The sequence below is a fragment of the Scophthalmus maximus genome, chromosome 14 (assembly GCF_022379125.1).
Source record: "Scophthalmus maximus strain ysfricsl-2021 chromosome 14, ASM2237912v1, whole genome shotgun sequence".
In the NCBI taxonomy this organism is placed as follows: Eukaryota; Metazoa; Chordata; class Actinopteri; order Pleuronectiformes; family Scophthalmidae; genus Scophthalmus; species Scophthalmus maximus.
The window spans coordinates 5,335,001-5,359,831 of record NC_061528.1 but is presented as its reverse complement, the minus strand read 5'-3'; the positions used below and the strand labels follow the sequence as shown (position 1 = coordinate 5,359,831).

At 42.6% G+C, this 24,831-nt stretch overlaps 2 protein-coding genes across 15 annotated transcripts in view; one reads left to right on the top strand and one right to left on the bottom strand.

Annotated features, from left to right (window-relative positions):
- Positions 1-17,272, top strand: part of ppp2r3b (protein phosphatase 2, regulatory subunit B'', beta) — a 25,579-nt gene extending 8,307 nt beyond the window's left edge. For 2 of the 6 annotated variants that reach the window (XM_035651138.2, XM_035651143.2), the window contains 12 exons: positions 2,312-2,497; positions 2,887-2,990; positions 3,608-3,710; positions 5,191-5,265; positions 5,396-5,482; positions 5,989-6,145; positions 6,927-6,975; positions 7,084-7,173; positions 7,712-7,887; positions 9,483-9,601; positions 9,700-9,806; positions 12,375-14,052. In XM_035651138.2, the coding sequence (XP_035507031.1) occupies positions 2,312-2,497; positions 2,887-2,990; positions 3,608-3,710; positions 5,191-5,265; positions 5,396-5,482; positions 5,989-6,145; positions 6,927-6,975; positions 7,084-7,173; positions 7,712-7,887; positions 9,483-9,601; positions 9,700-9,806; positions 12,375-12,513 (1,392 nt within the window). In that variant the 3' untranslated portion in view covers positions 12,514-14,052. Of the gene's footprint in view, positions 1-2,311; positions 2,498-2,886; positions 2,991-3,607; positions 3,711-5,190; positions 5,266-5,395; positions 5,483-5,988; positions 6,146-6,926; positions 6,976-7,083; positions 7,174-7,711; positions 7,888-9,482; positions 9,602-9,699; positions 9,807-10,651; positions 10,697-12,374; positions 14,053-14,682; positions 14,773-16,978 lie in introns of those variants that run through there. The other 4 variants (XR_004796307.2, XM_035651142.2, XM_035651141.2 and 1 more) reach the window with 4 other exon arrangements.
- Positions 14,033-24,831, bottom strand: part of si:ch211-269e2.1 (cohesin subunit SA-2) — a 13,272-nt gene continuing 2,473 nt past the window's right edge. For 5 of the 9 annotated variants that reach the window (XM_035651128.2, XM_035651136.2, XM_035651134.2 and 2 more), the window contains 26 exons: positions 24,744-24,815; positions 24,349-24,559; positions 24,106-24,257; positions 23,925-23,998; positions 23,574-23,697; positions 23,314-23,412; positions 22,757-22,836; positions 22,548-22,655; positions 22,353-22,461; positions 22,131-22,248; positions 21,857-21,960; positions 21,586-21,678; positions 21,401-21,496; positions 21,105-21,311; positions 20,604-20,680; positions 20,395-20,482; positions 20,220-20,300; positions 20,002-20,094; positions 19,712-19,886; positions 17,331-17,467; positions 16,098-16,199; positions 15,853-16,007; positions 15,645-15,773; positions 15,376-15,566; positions 15,207-15,282; positions 14,033-14,749 (listed from right to left, as the gene is read on the bottom strand). In XM_035651128.2, the coding sequence (XP_035507021.2) occupies positions 14,611-14,749; positions 15,207-15,282; positions 15,376-15,566; positions 15,645-15,773; positions 15,853-16,007; positions 16,098-16,199; positions 17,331-17,467; positions 19,712-19,886; positions 20,002-20,094; positions 20,220-20,300; positions 20,395-20,482; positions 20,604-20,680; positions 21,105-21,311; positions 21,401-21,496; positions 21,586-21,678; positions 21,857-21,960; positions 22,131-22,248; positions 22,353-22,461; positions 22,548-22,655; positions 22,757-22,836; positions 23,314-23,412; positions 23,574-23,697; positions 23,925-23,998; positions 24,106-24,257; positions 24,349-24,559; positions 24,744-24,815 (3,090 nt within the window). In that variant the 3' untranslated portion in view covers positions 14,033-14,610. Of the gene's footprint in view, positions 14,750-15,206; positions 15,283-15,375; positions 15,567-15,644; positions 15,774-15,852; positions 16,008-16,097; positions 16,200-17,330; positions 17,468-19,711; positions 19,887-20,001; positions 20,095-20,219; positions 20,301-20,394; positions 20,483-20,603; positions 20,681-21,104; positions 21,312-21,400; positions 21,497-21,585; positions 21,679-21,856; positions 21,961-22,130; positions 22,249-22,352; positions 22,462-22,547; positions 22,656-22,756; positions 22,837-23,313; positions 23,413-23,573; positions 23,698-23,924; positions 23,999-24,105; positions 24,258-24,348; positions 24,560-24,743; positions 24,816-24,831 lie in introns of those variants that run through there. The other 4 variants (XM_035651130.2, XM_035651131.2, XM_035651132.2 and 1 more) reach the window with 4 other exon arrangements.

The following is a 24,831-nucleotide window of genomic DNA, read 5'->3' as shown; positions in this document are numbered from 1 at the left end:
AGACACGAGACGTGTGAGCCTCGATTTTGACGACGGCGTGGTGTTTCATCTCGTGTGGCATGTTCCGATCAGATGCTTTGCCGTCCTCTTTCAGACCACGTCATTGTCAATGATCAAAATGTCATGTGGCTTACCAGCTGTGCTCAAGAGCTCTGCTAGTGGTTAGCATGAAGAGAGAGAGAGAGAGGGGACAGTGCAGGCAACAGGAGATGTTTATGTCCTTTTATAGCCATGGCTGACACCAACACACAGGACAGAGAAGAGCAGAGGATCAGCAGCATTTATCATTTAACAGGGTGAAATGAGACAATTACAGAACGCAGCAAAACATTGTCAGTCCATGTAGAAATGGACACAGATAGATTTTGCCCCATTATAACCCCCACCTCCTTATGTTTTAAAAGTTTTATTGTGGTAGGGCCTGATGTTATATGTAGAATCTGTCAACCATAACTAGAGGTGTGAACGATGAGTAGAATGTGTTGGGCTAAAATAAACAGCGAGATAATATTTTTATCTCTTATCAAGGGCCTCTGTGTGGGTGGGTGTGTTTATGTGAGTATTAAAAGCCAGAGAGAATGACCCAGTCATGTAAATAGTCTCTGAATATGAGATGACGCTTGATGCTCCGCTCAAGCTCTGTTTTTAATAACTGGCTAATGTGTGCAACATAATACAATTGGATCCAAAGGCATTCTGGCGTTTTATATGTGGCTATAAAAAAATATCTTCACTGATTCATGTCCTCCATTGCATGATCCTCTGCAAGGCCCTCAGATTTGTCAATTAATGTGATCCTGTTGTAGTATGTCAGCTGTGCTCAGTTAGGAATCAGATTTAACATGACACAAAGGCCTGGGATGGATGTTACATGATGTTGTTTGGGTTTTCACTATCATGACGAGAGCTCAGCAGCACTTGGAAGGCTCTCACATCATTTCTATGTCGTAGCCAGAAGTGGTTACAAGGACACATATTCATAGTTTGTCCAATCTCTCATATATTGGGAGGTTTCTGTATTAATAAAAGATGTGACAACATCGCATATAGGAGTTGGTTAGTTAGTTAGTTATTTGGTCAGGTTCAGAGATATATAAGGATATTGAGCTCGGCCTTGTAGCCAGTAATAAATACAACCTTACAGACCCTTTACACCTGCTGTACCTCTGTCGTTCAAACATAACACACACACATCACATACCTGCTACACTTCTGCTTCCAGACAACTCCTGTATGCATGTAATCAGGCACATTGTTTAAACTGTGGCCCTTCTCATTGTATCTGCTCAGCTGCACTTGCTCCTTTTTTTAGGTCCACATATTTTTTGTTGCTGTCCCTCACAAATATGATCTAATAATATAATAACCCAGCAGGAGCATCGTTGGTATAATTAACACTGCCCTTATTCCATTATGGTGTATTAGTCCTTGGGTCCTGAAACTGTACATGCTGGATCACAGCTGTGGTTTACTGGAGCACTTAAATGGAATATAGCCATCGTTAATGTTGTTATTCATGTATGTATGTCCTTATCTTGCCTTCTCAAGTCAAAATATCTGCACTAATAATAGGTTTGATTCAGAACAGTCACAAAGTCAAAACTTCAAATATCATTTTAGTTGCTGGCCAGAAACTAAAATTCTTCAGTTTACCTCCATATATCACACAAAAACAGCATTGAACTATCACATCTGAGAAACTGTAAGCAAAGTAGTATACAACCCAGCATTATTTGCATCTGTCAACACGAGGAACAGTGGTTGTCTTGTATTACCAGGTCTCTACCATAATATGAAAAACATTAACAAATGATAAACAGATATGATAATTTTCCAGATAAATATCAAAACAAAATGCCAATTCAGTAGGACAAACATACAAATTACTCATTAATCTATGTTCAGATGCTTGTATTTATCATATAAAAAAAATAGAGTAATACATTTGTCCATGGATAACCACATGTAGATGTAATTTATCAATCACGGCTTTCAGCAACTAGTTGTCAGGCAAAACACTGGGCACATGTTAATGTCAGTTCATGCGTCTTAATTGAAACCTGTTACAGGGTGACAATCCTGCAGGGGGGGGCGTGTATCACTGGGGTATCTATTGCAGATAAATGGATAGGATTGCTGAGTCTCCACAGCTCTTCCCTGATGGGCCTGAGACGTGTGGTTACACGAGTTGCCAGCAGTGCAGGGGTTTGTGTTAAGTCAAGCCTTCGTGAACACGGGCTGCTTGATCTGAGGTGCGTTTGCTAGCATCATTGGCTAACAGTTTATTTTCTGTGTGTTTGTCGTTTCTCAGGCCCAGGTGAGGAGCGAGGAGCCTGTCACCACCGCGCTCAGTGAAAGCATTCCAAAGTTCTACTTCCCACTGGGCCGGCCCCAAGCCAACCTCAACATCGACAGCCTCATTTCCAAAATTGAGAAAACATTTTCCCAATTCCCAAATGAAAGGGCCACCATTGAGGACATGGGGCAGGTTGCCAAGGTGAGAGTGTGATTTGTAGCGCGGAGGTTTTCAGCTGCCACCCGGCAAATTATTTCCATTAGTGCCATTTAGCTCCTGACTTAAAGAATGTTTGCTGGGGTTTTTGTTTTAAACCCCCACGGAAAAAATATTATCTTCGTCTCCCTGAGGAATGTGAGCAATGGCCTGAGGGGAACCTGAGCGAAGAGAGAAATGACAGACAGATTTCCTCAGGAAAGTCTTCAAGTGATGCATCACTGCTTTTGAATACAAACAGTCGTGTGTGTCACTCTGCTTTTCTTTTCTGCATCAGATGTCACATGTTTGTGAAAGTTAAAGCACTTGTTTATTTATTTTCCTTCCCATCTCTCTCCTCCTATGTCCCCACATCCCCTCGCTCGTCCCCGCAGGCCTGTGAGTGCCCTCTCTATTGGAAAGCGCCATTGTTCAACTCGGCTGGAGGCGACAGGACGGGCTTCGTGTCCGTCCACAAGTTCGTGGCTATGTGGAGAAAGTAAGACAATGGCTCCTCTTATTCTCACTGGACACACTGACACTCTCTGGACAGTGATGACACACTCGCTCGGGATCACAGGCGGCGCATGCAGCTATCTGCTATTATCACACTTTCCTTTTCATTCCCTTTAAACAGAAATCATTGATCACAAACACTCAAAGGGGATAGTCTCTGTGCTTATACAGTGTATAAATGAAAACATCCAGTCAGTGTGTGAAATTGAAAAGAATACCATTGGGCTTTTGTAATGATGGCTGGACGCTGTGTGCTGAACGCTGTTGCATGCGGAAGGCATGGTCTTGTATTAATGCGTGAGCCTCCAGGGAACACGGACAGACCTGGCCTTTGACTGGAGCTCATGACTGAGCCCTTCTCAGATGAGAGGCCACACCGCCGCACGCTTGCATTATTTTCCCGTCGCTACCACAACACGCCCGCGCTTTATAATCACCCGGCAGCGATTCAGAATCCTAATTTCAGAATGTATTATACCTGCGCTTGCACTGTTCCGCAGAAACAGTTTTCAAACTGGCGTTGCCAGAAGCGCAGAGCGAACATACGAGTGAAAGAGGGGAGTAACCTTGCAACCATCTGTTCTCTCTTTTCCTCTCCAGAATGCTGCAGACCTGTCACAATGACGCTTCTAAATTTGTGCACCTCTTGGCCAAGCCTGGCTGTAATTACCTGGAACAAGACGACTTTATTCCATTCCTGCAGGTACTGGCTGCAGCACACCCAGGGAGAGGGCTGGACTTGGCAGTGTGGGAGGGCAAAAAAAAAATTAGCATTGGCTTGGATGGTGCGAACTGGACTTTACATGTTGCAGAGGATTGATTTAGGGATGTTACTGTAAAGGCAGTAATGTAGTAAGGGGGGATTATCCTTTCTGTACCTGCACCACCGGTGTGGGATTCAGAAAATTAACCAAGTGGAGATGAAGTTGTGTCTCATGGAATACACATGGAATAGCGCCAAATAGAGCTGCGACAATTAATCGATTAGTAATTAATAAGACTAAAAACATAAATCGGCAATTATTTTGATAATCAAATAATCTGTTGAATTGGTTTTAATTGAAAAAAACTAAAGTCAAAATTCTCATCGATTAATCGAGAAAATTATTGACAGAATAATCCAAAATAATCTTTGACAACATGTCTTTATGTTCTTTAAATTGTTCCCCGAGAATAGTCTTATTGCCTGTGGGACCAGTCACCATGCCGACTCACCGTGCTGGCTGTTTTTATTCTCACTCCACCTGACAAGCTGTTGGTGCTCCACACTGGCCCCCGCCCCTGCACCTGATTCATTCTCATGCTGGCAGCTGCGGCCCGGGGCTGTGTGGTGCTGAACGCCCGTTAGCATACCGACTGAGATGCCTTGTGGCACTCGCTCTTTAATTTGTATGGTCCTGCACGGCGAAATCGCCTCTGACTGTTTTGATGAATGAAAGGCGGATTGCAGTGGAGTAGATTTGACTGTCCCCGCCCGTTTCCTGTGCCCGGTGATTTATGTGTTTCTCTATGATTTAATTTCTCACAGTAAGAGTCAAAGAGGCACAACGGCTGCCCTGAAATAAGGCCTTTTAATTTCATCGCCACCTTCGCATTTGTGTCAACAATTCTTTCCTCCGGCGGAAGAGAAGGGGGTAGAATGAAGAAACGACATGAGGGAGTTTGATGGCGAGAATATAGCTACAGTTCGTTTGAAATGCAGCACACATTCACACACGCTCTCTGTGACTTTATTGCATGAGGAAGGAGAGAAGGTTAAAACGTCTCTTCACCGGCCTTCCCACCACTTTGCTGTCCAATTCAGAAAGGCCTTACAATCATCCCCAAAATGGTCGACCCAGTGTTTTTTTTTCCGACTCAAAGGAGCGTATAAATTTGATGGCCTCTCCCAACAAGGCCTCGAGCCTTTTTCTTTCACAATTTCTAAAGCAGATGGTTTGACAGAGTGATGTCTATTGACACTCAAAAAAAAGACAGACAAATGGGGTTTGCCATTTAAACCATCTGTAATTGTGACTGCACAATTCATCTGAACATGTGTATTTGTAATTGTAGATGATCGTGTCCCTCAGTTATTTTTATGTTTATGTTTTTATGTTCATTAGTTTTGTTTGTTATGTTTTGGAAATGAGGCGGACATGAGGTAGAAACAAAGTGAGCTGACTTTACTTCATCTTTTTCAGGATGTGGTGAACTCACATGCAGGCCTGGCCTTTCTGAAGGAGGCACCGGACTTTCACTCGCGATACATCACCACGGTAAACCGACATAATGCATATGACATCACATTAATACTGCAAAACGGCAGCTCGTAAAACAGTAAAATAAGACTTAATTTTGCTTATGCATTAGTTATTGAACGTGATGACTCTGTCGACTGTTTTTCAGGTGATTCAGAGGATATTTTACAATGTGAACCGGTCGTGGACTGGAAAAATAACATGTCACGAGCTCAGGAAAAGTAACTTTCTTCAGGTAGGTGACATTTTCTTTACTAATGGGGCCGTTTTCCATTTGCACTGAAATGCATTGTCAGGTTGTCTTTAAGTTCTTAAAACATCTATATTTCTGTATAAAAAAAATCTTAATTCTAATTTTAGAATACATAATTCTAGGTCATTTAAGTCTTTTTAAAATCGAATTCAGATCTCCACTTTATATGAAAATACTGTTTTCTTCAGTTGATTCATCAGCTTCTATAATAGAAGCCCTCATACACAACTTTTTTTGTGTCGTAGTGAAAATGATGTTACTAATAAAATATTTATTGAAAGAAAATTCCTGTTAGCAAACAGGCCAACTGTTAAGCCAGATTTTAAAAACCACTTTGGTAAATCCAAAGATTAGTGCATCACACATTCTTCATTGGAAAAATAAATCTCATCTCTTAGGGTAGAAGTCGTCTACAACCTGTGATGATTGCTCATAATGGAATAATTTGACACTTTAGACTTACATTTTTTTTTCCCCGAATGCGCCAGAATGTGTTGTTGCTGGAGCAGGAAGAAGACGTGAACCAGCTGACGGAGTTTTTCTCCTACGAACATTTCTACGTCATCTACTGCAAGTTCTGGGAGCTGGACAGAGACCACGACCTCTACATCGACCAGACGGACCTGGCACGGCACAGTGACCAAAGTAAACAATCTCTCACACACACACACACACACACACACACACACGCACACCAGGCTCTCTTCAAGAACATTACACCAGACCTACACCAAAATTTTCAAATATGTCTTCCAGATTATTATTTCTTTCATAGTTGAGAGAGCGCTGGATAGCTGGAATTCACTTAAGTGAATGCATTTGTTGTTTGTGGTCGTTTCAGCAGCATGTCATTCATTATGTGTGTTGGAAGAAGCATGACGGGAGCTGGACCTTGTCAGAAAACACTAAAAATCACTTTCCTTTTAAACATCTCTGGCACTTACGGCCACAGTCAACAGACTGAAACTGCGTGTAACAATCACAAGTATTTGTAGATGGTGTTTGATCCACGTTTACTGCTTTAGATGCAAACACACATTCAGTAAAAAAAAATAAATACTCGACGCGTCTTCCCCTCACACTCAACAACACATGTTCTCGGTTGATGGTGTGTGTGAGAGCGAGGCGGTGGAAATGAGACACAGGATCAATGAGAGAGCACCGTATAGTATATATACTCAGCTCCAGTGACGCCATGTCTGGAACAATTTCTACCACTATATGGTCAAAATTATGACTGGAGGATTTATAGTATTGTCAAGATTTAAAAAAGAAAAGAGAGAGAGAGCTACACTATCCAGTCTTGATTTACAGTCTGGGGGAATGGATTACATGTGTTGTGAAAAAATTGTACATTGTCTGAGAGAAAAACTATGATGTTTTTCGGATTTGAAAGTAATCTCTTTGCAATATTTTTTTTTTCCAGCCGTGTCGCATAAGATGATTGAGAGAATTTTCTCAGGAACAGTAACAAGGCAAGTTCAAATATGTCCTCGCTAATATTTTATTGACGATGTTTTGCGTTCCCACTGCTGGTTTTAATACTGATTTGTGTGTGTGTGTGTGTTTTATTATTTCATCAGGGACAGACGAGTGTACAAGGAGGGCCGGCTGAGTTACGCCGATTTCGTCTGGTTCCTCATCTCTGAGGAAGACAAGAAGACTGACACCAGGTATCTGGACCAGACATTGTATTTAAAGTGTCAAAATTCTGGCGTAAAAAGTTTTTCCTTAAGGAAACAAGGGAATAGACTCCATGGAATGTAAACAATACACATTTTGAAGATGTAAAAAACGAGTCAGGGGGACGCTAAATCTGTAGAAACACAGCGATCCAAGAATACCCAGTAATTTACCGCTCACTGTACAGTAAACCACGACACGTCTACAGGCCATTTTTGTTTTTTTAATGGGGACATTTTAACCTGGCGATGTAGGAAAAAGCACAGATGTAAATGATCAAATTAACGAGGACTTGAATTTTTATTTTTGCCGCTTCAGTTTCAGGATCCCGACACTCGCTCTCCGTCAAACTGTCGCGGCTTACAGGGACATTTGAATCATTAATGTTATAGCTAACACCTGTGCTTTTCCCCACAATCCCTAAGTCCAAAATGTCTTGCGGTGGAAACCGGCCCCCTTTTCCACACCAATTACATTTTTTATGACTCTTATGGCTCCCCCCCCCCCCCCCCTTTCATCCGCGTGCAGTATCGAGTACTGGTTCCGCTGCATGGACCTGGACGGGGACGGCGTGCTCAGCATGTACGAGCTGGAGTACTTCTACGAGGAGCAGTGTCAGAAGCTGGAGAGCAACGGCATCGAGCCCCTGCCCTTCGAGGACTGCCTCTGCCAAATGCTCGACCTTGTCAAGCCCGAAGTCCAAGGTCAGACCCTTTTTTTTCCCGCAGCGAGTCGGGAGGGTTCCACTTTTTCCGGACACATGTTCAGGCCAGGTCATCCGCCATTAGCGGAGGAGAAGGAACAGTTATACATAGACGAGAAGCCGACAACCGGACTGGACCGCCAGCTGCTCGTGTCAGCCACACTGTCAACAAATTCCCCTCGGCACTTAGCTTTACCACTATGCCATTTAAAAGACTAGTCAACGTTGAGGGTGCGCATGTTTCGTATTGAGAGCCACAGCAGGAATGTGACCCTAAGTTGACCCGGTGGCGAAGTGCTGGTAGTGGAGCTGTGTAATATAACGTGTAATATGAGCTGTAGCAGCTTCTTCACTCAGTATTTGAGGCTGATGTTTTTCCTCAACAGTTGCGTCTCCAAAAGACAAAACAAGCCCCGTACAGTTGCAAGACATTTTTAAAAAGACGTGTTGAAATTTCACATCCGATTAGACGTTTCTTCGTGAGATTTGGGGCGTGTGAATTTGAAGTGTTGTTACATTTGATGACAAGGAGCAAAGACATAAAAATGCAGATCAGAAGAGTCTGGTGGGTGTTTTTCATAAACAAACCAGAGAGCGTCTAAAACGCCGCCGTCAAGGGAAGAGGAACTTTTTATTCTCTCGTCAACTGAAAGTCTCTCTTCTGCCCTTTCAAAAGGAGAAACTGGGATGATATAAAAATTACATCGGTCCGCTTTAGGTAATCTCATAGCAAGTTATCTGCTGGATTTAGATATGATTTTATACATCAACCTGAGCTTTGTTTCTGGTTAGTTACATTTGAACTAAAGGTGATTTTCACTCCCCCTGAGTTTTACAGCCGGATCCACTTTATGAATGTTTTTAAACATTAGTCAGTTAGTTGGTGAGTCGATAGGTACTGACTATTTTGATAAGCAGTTAATCATATTATGTCACAAATTCAAAAGCACGCTGTTCAGTTTCATACAACTGAATGAAGATGTTAACTTCTTTTTTTGCATCTTTCAGTTTAATAAATTGAGTCTTTTTACCTTTAACAAAATAAACAGTTCATAATAACTTGATAACTTGTGACAGATTTAGTTAATTGGAAAAACTACTGACACATTATTAAAATAATTATAATAAACTATTTATATAGCACTTAACAAAGTGCTTAACAGAAAAAAGAGATGGCAATTAAAAGAATTAAAACAAATATTTAAATAAAACTTTGTAAGTAAAATCAAGTAATATATGTCGAACATTCTTAAAAGCTTTGCGATAAAAAAATGTAAAATGTTTTAAGACGAGATTAAAAGACAATGTGGATGTTGCCTGTCTGATCTCAACAGGTAAACTCTTCCACGGCTCTAACGACAGAGGCCCGGTCTCCAGTTTTCGTACTGTAGATCATTTAGATGAATGATAATTAAACAATCAAGAATCAATTCAGCTTAAGATTGTAGACTCACTGGGGGGCAATTTTGAATGTCAGATTGGACAGAAAAGCAGGACAGGAAAGTTTGAAAAAAGTTTAATAATACATACTGTACGCCATAAATGATTTTTCAGTTGGTGAAGTTGTCTAAAGTGACGTCCTTTACCCTGCCCCAGGTAAGATCACGCTGCGGGACCTGAAGAGGTGCAAGCTGTCCCACATCTTCTTCGACACGTTCTTCAACTACGAGAAATACCTGGACCACGAGCAGAAGGACCCCTTCTCTGTTGTAAGGGTAAGGAGGGTTAAGCCCCCCGACAGGATCATGCAACCAGACGGGAAATGTATTAGTGAAGCCGAGTGGATCATGTGATTCTGTCATGTGTGTTACAGGAGGTGGAGACCGACGGACAGGAAGCTTCGGACTGGGAGAAGTACGCTGCGGAGGAGTACGACATCCTGGTGGCGGAGGAGGCTGCCAACGATCCGTGCAACGACGTGTAAGTCTGACTCTGCTCAACGGCCGTGTCGGATACAACCGCAGCTCAAAGATAACTGACTGCTGACAGAATTATTGTAATATATACAATTCTGTCAATTTAACTCCCACTTATTCATTTTCTTACAGCTTAAAAATTGTTAGATTTAAGAAAGCTTGATTAACAGGGATGTGCAGACAATGGTGACGGAAAAAAAAATATATATATATATAATTGGTCATGAAGAAAAATATGTTAGACTACAACATCTCAGAACACCGTAAAAAAATAAAGGGGAAATAGTTTGGGTTATTATTCCACCTTCTTTTCCAAATACGAGAAAAAAATGTGAGAAAGATATATATATTCACTTAGCAAAACACTGGGTCAACCTGTTATTCAACACTTATCTTTCTGCTTCCTGGGTGAATGCAGATGTACAGTAAATCCTTGTCATGTGTGTTGAATCTTCATAAAACATACATGAGAATAATTTTCATGTGATCACAGAAGAGCTGAATGTTCTGAAATAGGCTGCAGGTTGGAGTTTGTCACAGGATTAACGTGATGGAGATTCTTAATACGAGCCCTGATTATTGTGTTAGCTATCATGAATAGAAAAAAAAATATTTATACGATTAATACGAGCATGTCATGCTCAAGTTTAATTGATAACAGAAGTCAGACCGTGATACACACGTAGATAATAATGTTTGGACATAAGATAAGATGAGGGCAAAGGATGATTTCAGACTATTTTCTGCCTAAATGGACGATAATGAGGATCTAGTCCAGTAGTCGATCCACGTGTGAGTCAGAGACAGATGAGGCTGCTGACACTCAGGTTTGTTGTGTGGCGGTTTTAGGAACAGCACCGACTTCTAAAGACAGACCGCTGCTAACCAGAGCAGGTAAGACACTCAGAGTCACCACGGGGACTGAAGTGTTCCCCAGCTACTCCCTACCTCCCTCTCTTAGCGAGTTGAGTCCTCAACCCGCTCCTTCGACTCCACCCCCCACCAGTCAGAACAGATAGTCTCCATCAGCCAGCACAGCATCATGTGCCTGTGGCCATGTCTCAGAGCTGGGAGTCTCCCTCTTCTCTCTCTCCACTCCTGCACCACCTCAGTCAGTCCATACCTCCATGTGGTGACCCCGTGTCCCTCTCGTGTTTCCTGCCTTGTTGAAAAGATCCCGTCTGTTTAAAGGAATAGTTTGACATTTTAGGAACTGCACATATTTTGTTTCCCATTTCTCTTGGTTAGAGTTTGTCACTGAGACACTGTACGAAAGCCCACAACATCAGCACTTTAAGTATATATTTCCTCGCCGTGTCTCCACATGATGCATAATTAAAGTTCAAGTCGTGTCACTGTAAAGACACCAGAAGGTATTTAAACAAGATCTAAATTTTAATTAATGGCCTTTAAATGTGCTGGTTGGTGGATTTTGTCTCATTTAGACGAAGCCGGTTCCAGTTCTTCGTGCTACGCTAACTGACTGCTGGTCGTAGCGTCACAGTTGCCATAGAAACATGAGTGGAATCAAGCCTCACATCGAACTCTGTAGAATAAAGAAAATAAGCATATTACCCAAATGTCAAACTATTCCTTTACCGTGGTTTTCCTTTAATGAACCCATCAGCCACTTCCACATGTTTTAAATGAATACAATTTTTTTTAAATCTTAAAACATCAGTGACGTCTCCATATGTACATTAAAAAAGGTTTTTGTTTGCTGTAATTATTCCTTCTGTTCACTCTGGCTGGTACAATGTGTTTCCAGCAGCAGAGATGAGCGACAGAATCTGTGTTCTGTAGTTTATAAATGTTCTTCAGCCGTCTGAGTTTTGACAAATCAAGGGGGTGTTTGCAGTTTCCCTCCGTCATGTCTCCACAGACTCAAACAGCGATTTGTTTTCATTAAAACGACTGAAACACTCTCAAGCTCTTGATTTGTACAACTCATCCTGCTGCTGAAGCTGCATGTGAACTTCACATCAACTTTGGCACAGATGTTAAAGCAAAGAATCAGTTGTGGAGATTTTTATTCTCCCGTTACTGAAGCTGCTTTTAGACGTGCACTGAATCCCAGACATTCTCCTGAACTCTTCTGGAGGGGCTGCATGTGAGAACGGAAAATGTCTGAGAGAGCTCATGTGAGAATACAGCAAGAAAATCTCCGGATAAATGTGGGCGTGTTGATGACTGAAAAAAATGGGAAATCCTCATGTCCTGCCTCCGGCTGCTCTACACTGATGCCACGCAATGTTCCAGAAATGTTCCTGTTGGTGTGAACGCATCTGACTTGGGAAAATCTCCTGCTGTGTTCGTCATGTGTGAAAGACAAACTCTGGAAAATGTCCAATTTTCCGGAGATTTTCCGGAGTTCATTTCTGAAAACAGCTTTTCATTGGGAACAAATTAGTAAAGGTTTTTTTTTCCAATGTTTCGTATGAACGGAAAGAATGATTCCACCAAGCAACGCCTGCTTCCCTGTTCATATGAGTTCATATTGTTTTATAACAATGGAACACCCTGTTTTTGACTGACGTAGTAATCATCTTTCTTCCTCCTTGTGTGTGTTTAGGTATGAAAATCCTTTGAGTCCGTTGGGGCAGCACATCTCCAGCGAGCTGGGTCTGACAAAGGGACACTTCTTCCAGATCCCCAGTCCTCACTGCAACCTGGACCTGGACGAGTATGAGTACGAGGACGACTTCGAATGACCCCGAGCTTCCCCGGACACGGATCTCGAAGCGGTGGCGGCGGCAGGACACGGGAGGGAATCACAGGAGAATCATGGGAGGCCGGAGATCTGCAGGTTCAGGCCCAGTTGCTGTCCTGCACACGAGTACACACTTAAAAACCAAACCGAGCAAAAGCAGAAGTCACAGCCGGGGCGGTGGTGGGGGTCGGATGTACTGGAGGGACGGACACGTGACACCTCACAACTTATTCTCACCTGTTATTTAAAAAAAACAACAACACCACAGTTGAACCATTGAGACCTTTGACCCCTCTTAACATTTTCAAACGGGACAAGTTGTGTTCTGCATCATGAACAGTAACACTTTGTACAAATAACCTTTTATCCGAACACCAGTTTTTTCAAGTTCATATGAGCCTACGTCACTTTCTTCACACACACACACACACACACACACACACACACACACACACACACACACACCACACACACACTGGGGGCGCCATGGAAACCACGTTGATCTGCTTCAAGTTTTTGAAACAAATTATCATCCGGAGTCATTTGGCAAATTTTTTACATTCCAGTGATCATAACTGAATGTTTTCTACGAGGCTGTAAATTAATTCATGGGTCGTTTTGCTGTAAATGTTAAAAACAAGACGCCGAGTTCACACATACACACACACACACTCTCACTGTATGTTGTACAGGTTTGTATTCGTCATGACATGGACTTACTTTGTGTGTGAGATGGAGTTATAATTTATTAGAGATGGATTTATAAATAAGTGTAAATATGTATTTGGTGCCGTGCAGTGTTGTAAATGATTTGGGCAAAAAGTGTTTTAGACGAAATTCTTTTTTTCTATGTTATCAAGTACTACGTTTGTACTTTGACAGAAAACAAAAGGAACCAATTTTAAAAAATGTTTTGTTTTGTTTCTTTAAAAATAATAAAGCCTTTGGTTAATGGAAAAGTAAAGAAAACAGACCCTGCAGTTTAATTTATTTTTTAAAAACATTTTTTTTTTAATATGTTCAATATGGATTTTACATTTCAATAAGATGATGGTCTGTCACCGAACAGTATTTGCTGCTTCTGCTGCTGCTGAACACAACGTGTTAAAATATAAAGGGGAATTAAATGTTTAGGGGGGTTCTTTAAATTTATGTGTAAAGGTGTAAAAATGTAAAAAAAAATATATTGCTCCTTGGGGACATTTTTTTGTTTGGATTATACTTTTTTTACAGCAACATGAGTTGAACCGCACATTTCCTATAAGGAGCAGTAATAAAATGTCAGGTAGAGAAGACAGAATAGACAAAAATAAATAATAAATATTGCACACAAGTTTAATCCAAAAGAAAACGTAAAAAACGATGGATCATTTAGTGTCACTTGTGACGTTCAAGTGCAGTCGAGAGTAAAGCTCTAAATAAAAAAAATCTTGACATACTGACAGTTGTTCCTCAAATTAAATATGTACTTGGACATTATTTGAAGAATAAGTCTGGTGTTATTCTTTTTTATATATATATATATATATATATATATATACAGTAAATAAAACCAACAATGTATCAACATGAATCATAAATATATGTTTTTGGGGGGTTCCCTAAAAACAGCTGAGCACTCATGTCAGGGACTACTTTCAGGGGCGGATTAATCTGCGTGTGGTGCTGTAGTGAGTATCAATGGCAGGAAGACGACTGGGATTGATTTACATGTTTATGGTAATTTCGGACTTATTGATGTGTTTTAATACTTTCTGCGTCACAATCCTGTTTTGGAAACTTACTGTAAAAAAAAAACTCAGAAGCTTCAATTCATTTTGGGTTTTTTTTTAGGATTTGTTGACAGTCACAGAATATCACCACACTTATCTTTACAGCTTGTGTCCTTAAAAAAAAATAATAATAAATGTGCAAAACGTTTAAGAAACATGTCTTAGAGAATTGTACAAAAATTAAATGCTGGGTAGTCTGAACAAAGATGACAAAAAACAACAAGAAGGGAACCGTCTCTCAGAGTTCGTGGCGTCCGGTGAGGTTTGGTCCGTTCGTAGAGGAGCACCGACGTTCCCCAACCTCTTTTTTTTTTTTTTTTTTTAATTTACAGTTCAATCTCCACAGTTTCGTCATCCACCTCATGGTTGGTGCTGAGCACTGATCCCTCTGTGTTCAGTTTCCCTGCAGGAGGATCCAGTGGGACGGAGAACGGATCCACATCTGTCGTCGTCCTCTCCTGACGGCTGAGGAAGTGACAGCGATTAGAGTGAGTGAGATGAAGTTATGTTTGTAATTGATTTAATAGAGAAGACAGAGTATCAGGGCCATTAGGATATTTTGAGAATAATGCCACAATAATATAAGAATAAAGTCATAATATTTCAGGAGTAAGAGGCAATTTCCCCCAAATCTGTTTGGTTCTTTCTCCGGAGTAGATGCATTTTTTTGCACAATATCAGTATAGTATCAGTATCAATATCCTGTCCTGATACTTATAATAATGTGGTGCTGATCCAAAATGAAGTATTTCATTATTATTAAAACCTAAAGTATGAATATAAGATGATCCACATATCTTCTGATATTCTGCCTCTAAAATTACAACTTCATTCTTGTAAAATTACAACAATTTTTTCCCCCTTAAGTTGCTTTAACACTCCGTCATAACTACAAGTCTGTATCATCATCCTTCAGCCTCACCTTGGACTGAATTTGGATCTGTGACCTTTACTACCTTTGGAGTCCGCGGGGCTGAACGGACAGGGCAACTTGCTTCCTAAAAAAAAAACATTAAAAAGATGCACAGATGATGTTAGCCAGTAATTATATACATCCATTCTCTGCTTGACTGTGCTGGTTGGTGCAGTACCGTCTAGTTTTTGTTTGGAAAAGGGCGAGCGGTTGGGCGGCTGGGGCTTCCTGCCGGAGCTCACGAAGGACGCGGCGTCCTCCCCTTCGGCCGCGGCCAGTAGGGAGGCGCGGTAGTAGATGAGCGGCTGCCAGCGCTCCTCTCGGAGGTCGGTGACGTGCTCCGCAGTGAGCTTCTGCAGGTAGCAGAACCTGCACGGACACGTAAAACGAAATTTCAGAAGAAAAAAAACGTTTAGGACATTTAAAAAACGCGTTTGAGGCACTCACACAGTCTTCTTGTCTGGTTTGAGCAGTTTGCTGGAGAACTCGCTGAGGATGGTCAGGTAGGAGAGGTACAGCGGCGTGGGCGTTTCCGGCGTCTGGCTGAACTCTTGGAACACAAACTCTACGCCGGACCTGAATCAATTCACAAAAAAAACGATTAGACATAAAACAAAAAAGCAAATAATCAAATCAGGAGGAGCCTTCTGTTCACCTGTGGATCACGACGACGCACTCACGGAACTTGACGAGGTCCCCGAAGGTGAGGGCGAACCGCCGGGCCAGCTCCTTGATGCTGGTGAAGGTCTGGACTCCCGGCTGGGCCCTGCCGCCACCGCTCTCCTGCTCCCTCTTGAGACGCACAAACAGCTGTGGACAAAACCCGCATCAGCATCTTTCTGCTCACGAGCGGCTCAAAGTTTTGGGGGGTTTTTTCAGATGCGTCTGGAGCGACTGTACCTGCTGCAGACAGAGCACCAGAGTGCGAGTGCTCTCGATCTTATCCGTCCGCCTCGCCCGGTACATCGTCTCCTTGATGATGTCTCCAAAGTCGTTATAATACTGTCGGGGGGGATGATTGTTGTTCATTAAAGGAATAATTTGACACTTTGGGAACTTTCCTGTAAAGAGGAATATGAAAACTTTCTGTTAAATATGGAGCTGGACCAGTTTGTGCCTCTCCTGTATTATTTTTTATTATTATCGCAGCATTAGGCTTCCAGTTGTGTGAGAAATAATTGCCCAGCGAGCTGTAAAAAACCCAGGTTGTTAAACAAACCTCCCATCACTAAGGTGGTATTTAAAAAAAAAACTAAATCCTCTCCTTCATACTGAAAATATCTATACATTGCAGCTTCATTTCCGAATGCAGGTCCCTGGGTTTGAATAACATAAGTCATTGCTCTTTATGTAAAACCTAAAGAAACATCACTACATCCCGATATTACTGACAAAAACATTTTTTAATGTTCAATCAAGTTGTTAAAATTGAGTAAGAAGATAATTCACCATCGTCTCGATTTGAATTGAAAAAGAGTCACAACTTGGGGAACCGGTTTAAAATACAGTATATTTTCTTATCAATTACCAGAGGGATTTTTTTTATCATCCAGATGGGTTGAAATTCTGCACGTTGCCGAACGTCCTTCTTTTCAAAGATGGGTGTTGCCACTGGGGCTAGCCAGAGCGAGCAGCCAATAACCTTAGCTTAGCATGAAAAGTGGAAACTGGTCGACCCAGTTTGTCTGGCTCTGTCCGAAATATAACTAACACAATATATAATGTTTGTTTTAATCCGTACAAAACTGAGAGTGTAATAACAGCGATTTGTGGTTTTACAGGAAGTTATGCGACGGACTACGTCTTGGTCGGATGCAGCGACGAGCACATAACTCCTCGTAAAAATGTATCCTATCCTTATTACCTCTTTGTTGATGTGTGTATTGAACAACTTAAATAAATTAGCTAAGGCTTTATGTGTGTTCAAACGCAAGGTAAGATAGACAAAGCACGATTGCCCCATGGAAAAGTGTGTACAGTCGATTTATTGGCCGTTTGGATCCAGCAGACAAACTTCAGAGGAGCTGGGAGGCAGCTGATTTTGTTTCCTTTGGACATAGACTCCGTTTCCCCTTGTTTGGTGTATTTCCCCCCAAAAAAGTTGAACTCCACCTTCGAGGAGTTGACCTCTACCTTCACGTAGTACATGAAGACCTCGGCTGCCACGCTCATCTCCAGCACGCCGTGCACGACCAGCTTGCAGAAGGCCGCCAGCAGGTTCCTCCGTCTGTGAAGGTCCTCCAGCTTCTCCACGCCGGAGTTTTCACTGACTGGGGGGGAGGTGAAGTGGTCGAGAGGATGGGGGAAGTGGGGGGGGGGGGGGGGGGGGGGTGAAGTAAGAAGAGTGATTAATCATGAGAAATCATATAACAGAAAGAAAAGAACAAAGCACAGGAGGGGAAGTAGTGTTCCAGTTTGTTTCGGGGACAATGGCTTTAGCAGGTGGAAATCAAAGATAACATAAGACGAGAGTTATGGTTGTGACACCATGTGGCTTCAATCTTTCACGAGGGCTAATAAAACGGGCTCGGAGGTGAACCAGAGTTAATGGAATTTTCTCACGGAAGAAGAAAAAAAGAATTGCCCTGATTTTTATGATTTAACTCGGTGCCCCTCGCCCTCCGAGTGATCTCCGATCCGGCGGCTAATAGAAAACACTGTCTGTACAACAGAACCGTTACCAGGCAAATCCAATAAAAGCATGACTCTTTATTACATGTTCAAAAACCAATAATCCCGTATTGTATTTGGTTTGAACATTGACAAAATTCCCACCAGGACAGTTATTGACTTCTCCGGACTCCTCCTCATCCCCCGTGTTTGGATGCAATATGGGGTTTTTTTCTGAAAGCAGGAAGCTGCCCGTAAAAAAGTTAATAGAAAATATTATTAGTGACAGTCGAGCCCGTGAATGAATTCACGGGTTTTTACCTGCAGGACTTCACAAAGAGAACTACCCCGCGCGTCAATCTTGTTTTGTTTTTTCTCCCGCTCTGGATCAGACAGGAGAATCAGCGTCATCATCAAATTTACAAGTGGCGTCGCTTTACATAACAAAGTCCCAACATCCTTTCATACAAATTAGTCGGCCCTGTTTCAGTCGGAAGGCATTAACGGAGGGTTCTCTTTGTAAAATCGGGGGTCAATTGTCAGGTCAGGTTGCAAATCAGGCCCCATTTGCAGTCGGCAGGCGGCTCTGCGGTGAGTTATTAAGCCAAACGTGTGGCCGTGCATTTAATATCTGCATGTTTATTTCCATGCTGCTGCTCTGAACTGTCAGAGCGCCACGGGCCCCAGGAGCAGGATGCTGCTCTGACAGAGTGAGAGTGCCATCTACTGTACATGTGCAGCTACGCGTTTTCTTCTCGTTGCTGAGCAAAACCAAGATAGTGGAGAAAAAAACTAACTCAAACGTTTACTCAGTTCTGGTGAAGTCGTGGTCGACTGGTGTTTCAGACGCATAAACATTTAAAGTAATAACAATATCAGTTAAATTATAGCAGGGGACGTCTGCAAAAAGTACAACTAAATAAGTACTGTATTTGTACTGTAATTTTCTACGGAACATATATGCATATAAAATACTTTTAATAAATAAAAAATTACAAAGTGGTTCCCCGAACTTTTTGGCAAAAACACAGCCCAATGTCTAGGAGATTTTAGCAGAGGAGACTTTTTTCTTCTCAGATGATGACTCATCAAGAAAAAAAGAAAAACTTTCTTTCTTCTCCCATTAATCTTTTTTACAACAACTCAGATTTATCTTGTTGCCCTCTGGAGGAGCCTGAACAATAAACAGGAAACCACCAGAATAAATGACCTACCTTATATCATAATATACTTACTATTATATACTTACTTTATACAGTATAGTGTTTTAGTATTACCAATCTCCACTCTCCAGTAAAATACTGCTTATGCATCAGTAATAACAATCTAGTCATGTCAAGATATTTTCACAACATATTCCCAAAATTCCTTGCTTGAAATGATAATTGGACATAGACGTGTTTTTTTACATTATGGATATTGTTGTGATATAAAGACTTAATAATTTCCACGTTTTGACAAGTTTTATAACTTAAATAAACTAATATAATGTAACTGAATTAATAGGAAGCAACTAAAAAAAAAATCTTTATAGTTATCAAATAGCGTTGGCCGGTATTGGAAATATCTTTATTTAAAGTTTAATATCAAACATTTTCAGGGAATATATTAGAAATTACCAGACCTATGAAAAGTTGAAGTGTTACTGCTACATCTCCTTCTTCTACTTAGTCATAAATAAAAATCTGAATCTTTGAATAATAAAATGTTTTTCGTTTCAAAAGTTTAACTTGTAAATACAGGATCTCTCACAATTGTAAAAGTTGCTTATTGTACCAAACTCGATGACAAAGAATAATGCTCATATGGATGCATATTCAAAAAATCAGATTTAATGTGAAAAGAGCCTTTTTAGTGTTTAAACTCTGCACATGCACCATGAAGTTAACAGGCGGAGGTCCCACCTCTGCTCTGACTGTCACAGTCCGGGCCAACGAAGACGTGCAGGCACACAAAGGACGACAGCGCCCTCTGCAGTCTGGGACTGGGCGTGTAGGCCAGCGGGCCGAAGGAGGTGGGGTCCCACACGTGAAGCTGGAAGGAGTGAGCCGTCAGGACGTCGCACACACCCAGAAACGCCTAAAATAGAAGAAATAAAATTTGGGGGGGAAGTTTGAAAAAGGTTAAAAGATTAAAAAAAAGAGCTAAATGTGACATTGCTGCCAGGAACTGTTTCCTGCTGCTGCTGACGGACCTGATGCCGCACGATGTGGTCGCAGTGGGAGAGACAGTGGTGACTCCTCTCGCAGAACAGACGCAGCTGGAGCCTCTGGGCCACGGCCTTCTCCTGCAATACAAAACAACACACACACACACACACACACTGATGAGTGACGAACAGCGCAACATTTTGCCGACAAATATGTAAATGTTGTTCATGAACAAGTCTTTTTAAAAGCAGATGTCGCTCACTCTGGAGGTCAGAGTTTCACCGCTCGTGTTGAGAGACCAGAGCATGAAGTAACTCAGACACTGCAGAACCTCCAGCAGCACCTTTTTTCAGACAGGAGGGAGAAGAGAAAAGATTATAGAGACAGAGGACAATAAACATCCAGCGACATTAAATGATCAGTGGCGGTGACGGTACCTCGGGCGGCGCTCCTCCCAGACTGCTCTCCACCGACAGGAGAGGAGAGAGCAGCTCGAACAGACTCCAGCCAGAGAGGTCGTGACAGCTACAGAAACAGATACGTACAGCACATAAACACACACACACACACACATCACTGTCAGACCAAGGTTAGGATTACGATATCAAAGGCTCACACTTCATTGTGGATACATCTCAAATCTTACTTGTGGAAAGCTCTCAGTTTCTTCAGAGCGGCTAAAATGTCTCTGGTTTTCTCCCCGTCAGCAGCGAAACAGTTTTCCTACAACAGAAAAATGGAAAATAAAATGTCGTCTTGTTGACGCAAGATCTTTATTCTTCGTTTATTTTTTGGGGGTTTGACATGTTTGTGTACCGGGGATTGCCAAACATCATGGATTGTGACCTCTGTAAGCAGTTACACCAAAGTGATTTTACTTCTCAAATAGTTTCATTTGAAGGATTTGAAGTAAAAACATATATTATATATATATAAGTTGACAAAATCAGAAAAATTATTATTATTTTGTGTGACAGAAGGATCTGATGATCCATCAACGTTTTATTGGGATGGCGTGAGGTGTCCTGATTCTTGCAATCTTACACTGCCTGTGTTATGAGGCTAATTTGTAAATATAGTATATATATATTTTAAAGTAAAGAGTGTTCAAAATAGAATTATATACAATTATAACACTCTCTAACACCTCCACCTTGAGCGAGTCCCCCAGCAGGACGGTGAGCCGCTCCACCCAGGTCTGGACCAGAGCGTCTCTGGCGTCCCGGGCCGTGGAGCTCCACGTCGCCTCGTCCCCGCACAGACTCAGATACGTGCGAGCCGCCGCCTCCAGAACGGCCGGGTCCGAGTGGACGTCCAGCACGTTTCCCATCTCCGCCACCAGGCTGGACACCGCCTGAGGGGACAGGACGGGGGCAGCACCAACGCGTTTAACAATGTGCCCACTGCGACTTTTTGTGTAAATTTAAATATTGTGACGCAGACCTGTGTGTTTTCAGCCTCAGGACACTCGGGGAGGAAGAACTGAGGAATCTTCATCAGGGAGGCAACGACGTCCGGGTAACTCGAAAACTGCACAAACAAACAAAAACGAGAGGGAGAGTGAACGAAAGTGAGATGTTCAGCGTCTGATTGTTCTTCATTCACAACTTTTGTTGTGGAATAAATACCTTGGACAGTAACTTTGGAAGAACAGGGAGGAGATGTTGGGTGAACTTTGTACTGTCGTCGATCTGAACTTTCTTTTCTCTGGCGCTCATTACCTGGGATTTTAAAAAATACCACAGAATATTTATTTGTTTTTAAAACACCTTTGACCAGACAAGTAACATATAATTTAACTCTTGCATGATCCAAGGTTTGTATTACAATATATCTAACGTGATATTTATCAGTTTTACCAGAATTGATTCAAATTTGGAATATTTTTTCACCACTGACCTTCTTCGCTCCGCTCCGACCGACCACGACTGGTCCCTCTGAGGCCTGACGCACTGATGCCACCAGGATCTCTACAAGCACTGCTTGTTCTGCCAGTGTAAGACCTACACACACACACACACACATATATATAAATTTATACTCCAGTCATCAATAAGTTGGAAGAAATCCTTCGAGACAACCATATTCAGTCATAATCCAGGAAAAAATGTTTCAGATAAAGCTGCTAAATGATTTGTCGATTGCAACGACACACACACACACACTCTTTTACCCGGGCCGTGCGAGGAGGGGTCCTGCAGCAGTATAGACGTGAGTGTGGCCCAGTCCTTCAGCAGAGCTCCGCCACAGTCCCACAGACTGTCCACCAGGTACACCACGTGTGTGTGCAGCTGCAGGCACACACAGACACGTTAGCTCATGTACAAGAGAAACACACGCAGCATGGTGATATGAAAATATACCAGGCCCTTTTATAAGGGCCGACGTGTTTCACCTCAGACTCCTGGTGGAACCGCAGCAGAGCCTTCAGTCGGGCAGAAGTTGGTAGTTCATGTGCCTCCTCCTCCTCGTTCAGATCATCCTGAGTATCAGAGTTGAGAAGCCTGAGAGAGACCAACAATATTCAGGTAAACGTGAATTTACTTGTTTTGTTTTTTTGGTTATTTCGTTGTCCCGGTCGTCATCGTACCTGGAGTAGAGCAGCTCCCCTGCAGCGGCTGCGAGAGGACGCTGTGAAGAGTAAACAAACCGGAGGAGCTGCTGGTAGTCGTCTGCGCTGAGCACGTCGTCAGATGTCCTGCAAATTATCATCCAAGTTATGCAAATAACAGGAAAACATTGAGGATTGCAGTAAAAATAAAAGGGGGGATAAGAAAAGAAAACATGCTGGTGACTGACTTGGAGATGAGGAGCAGTAGCTTCATGCTCTGCACAGCCACTTCGTTGTCCTTATCCAGGGTCATGGAGATCATCCGGTCCTTAAAAAAACACAGAGTGAAACATCATGTACGAGCACCGACAGAGACACTATCCTACAGAAAGATTTTAGATAGTAACCAAAAGACTGTAGGTAAAGACGGACCACGCGACAGCTCCGCAAAAGTGAAGCCAAATCACCTGGATCGCCCCCTGGTGGCTGGGCTGCAGTACAGGTCATAAGAAGTCAAAGTTCACGTCAACGTTACGGTTTTTCCTAAAGATGGTTTCTGCCATGTTAGGTAAGTCATACATCGGCACCCAGACCCGGGGATATTTTGCCTCCATTTCGGCACAGTGGCAGAAAGTGAAGAAATACGTCTTATTTTGGTTTTATGGACTCTGTGGTTCACTAATTTCACCAAACTCGTTTCCAGCAGCAAAAGAAAATCAGTAAGAAACATGAAGAGCGACAAAAATGAAATGTAAAGAGGCTGATATTCCAAAACATTGATGCGGCTTCAAGCGGGTTTGTTTACCTTGAAGCGGCTGGTGAACAGGTCGAGTTTCGCGAGGAGCAGAGGATTTCCGTACAAACACTGCAAACCCAACACACACTTGAGACGCACGTCCGGTATCTGAAAGACGAAATGCAAATCGGCACATGGGTTCGTAAACACAGCTGGTTTATAATTTAACACCAGACACAAGACACCAGTTGGAAGACAAGATAACTTTTTTGTGTTCGCGTCACAATATGTTTCATTGTGCCTTTTTCGTCTTTTTGCGTGTTATTTACTTTGTCGTACATCGTCCAGCCCATGTATTTGAGGTAGGGGTCATTGAGGAACGCAGAGCTGTCGAGCTTCATCCACAGACCCAACTCCTCCACGCAGAGGGAGCGGATTTCTGGAAGCGCGTCGCTGCACAGACATAAACACACACGCACAAGTGTTCCATCCAGTACGCATTACACGGACCGCACAACGGTGCGTGTGCAGTTTGTAAACGTCACGCCCTGACACGTTGCGAGACGTGCCAGCCATAGACGCTACAACTGAGGCCCCCGGTGGCAGGGTTCGCGGCCCAGCCAGTGCAGTAAAATCGCTTACTGTGAAGCACATTAAAAAGGCAGAGAAAGTGAATTTACCGATATCTCTTGAGAAAAACTCCTTTGAAGATGACGTCCATCATGCTCTCTATCTCCGTCCTCTTCTCCTGCAGCTGGAGGAGCACGAGGAATGAGGCGAGCCAAAGCCACAGTGAGTGATTAGCAGTGCAAATACAAAAAGTCCTGTCTACAGTGTCAGGGACAGAGTGACATGCCTCACCTCTGTGATCTTCTTCTGTATTCTCTCCAGCTGCGCTGTGCCTTTCTGTCTCGTCATCTTCGTCTTCTGCACCTTGTACAGTTTCTGACTGTTCTCAGTCCCGACACTCAGGCTCAGAGCCACGGCCGCCAGAGAGCTCAGCAGCTTCACCGCTTGTCCATATCAGAAAAAGACCCAGAGTACAGATTAGTATAACCGATACATTTGTGTTGTCTGCCTGTGTGTGTGTTTTCTGATCCTCACCTGCGAGCGTGCACGTGTGTCGGAAGGCCCGTATGTACGAGTTGGACAGCTCGGTGAGCAGCGAAATCAGTGTGTTCATCAGGTAGCCGTCGAGGATGACGCCGTGCTGCTGATACTGAGCCACCAGCACCGACACAAAGTCACAGAACTCCGAGTGAAACCAGCGGCCGTACGGGCCCGACTGTACGAGGGGATACTCCACCACGCCGTCCTGCGGCGGAGAGGAGGACGAGGGGGAAAGTAAGGGGAGAGAAAAAAGGATAAAAAAGCGAATCACTTAAAAGTCATTTAAAAATTGAAATGAGATCCTTCAAGAAAACTGTAAGGTGATCTGAGACATCAAATGAGTTAAATAGTTTACGAAAAAGTGCAGAGAGCAGGTGTGTTGTACTGACTGTATCCATGGGCCACGTGACTGTGAGGATCCACGGAAAGGCCAGAAACTTTTTATAGCGCAGACTCGCGGCCTGAGACACACACACA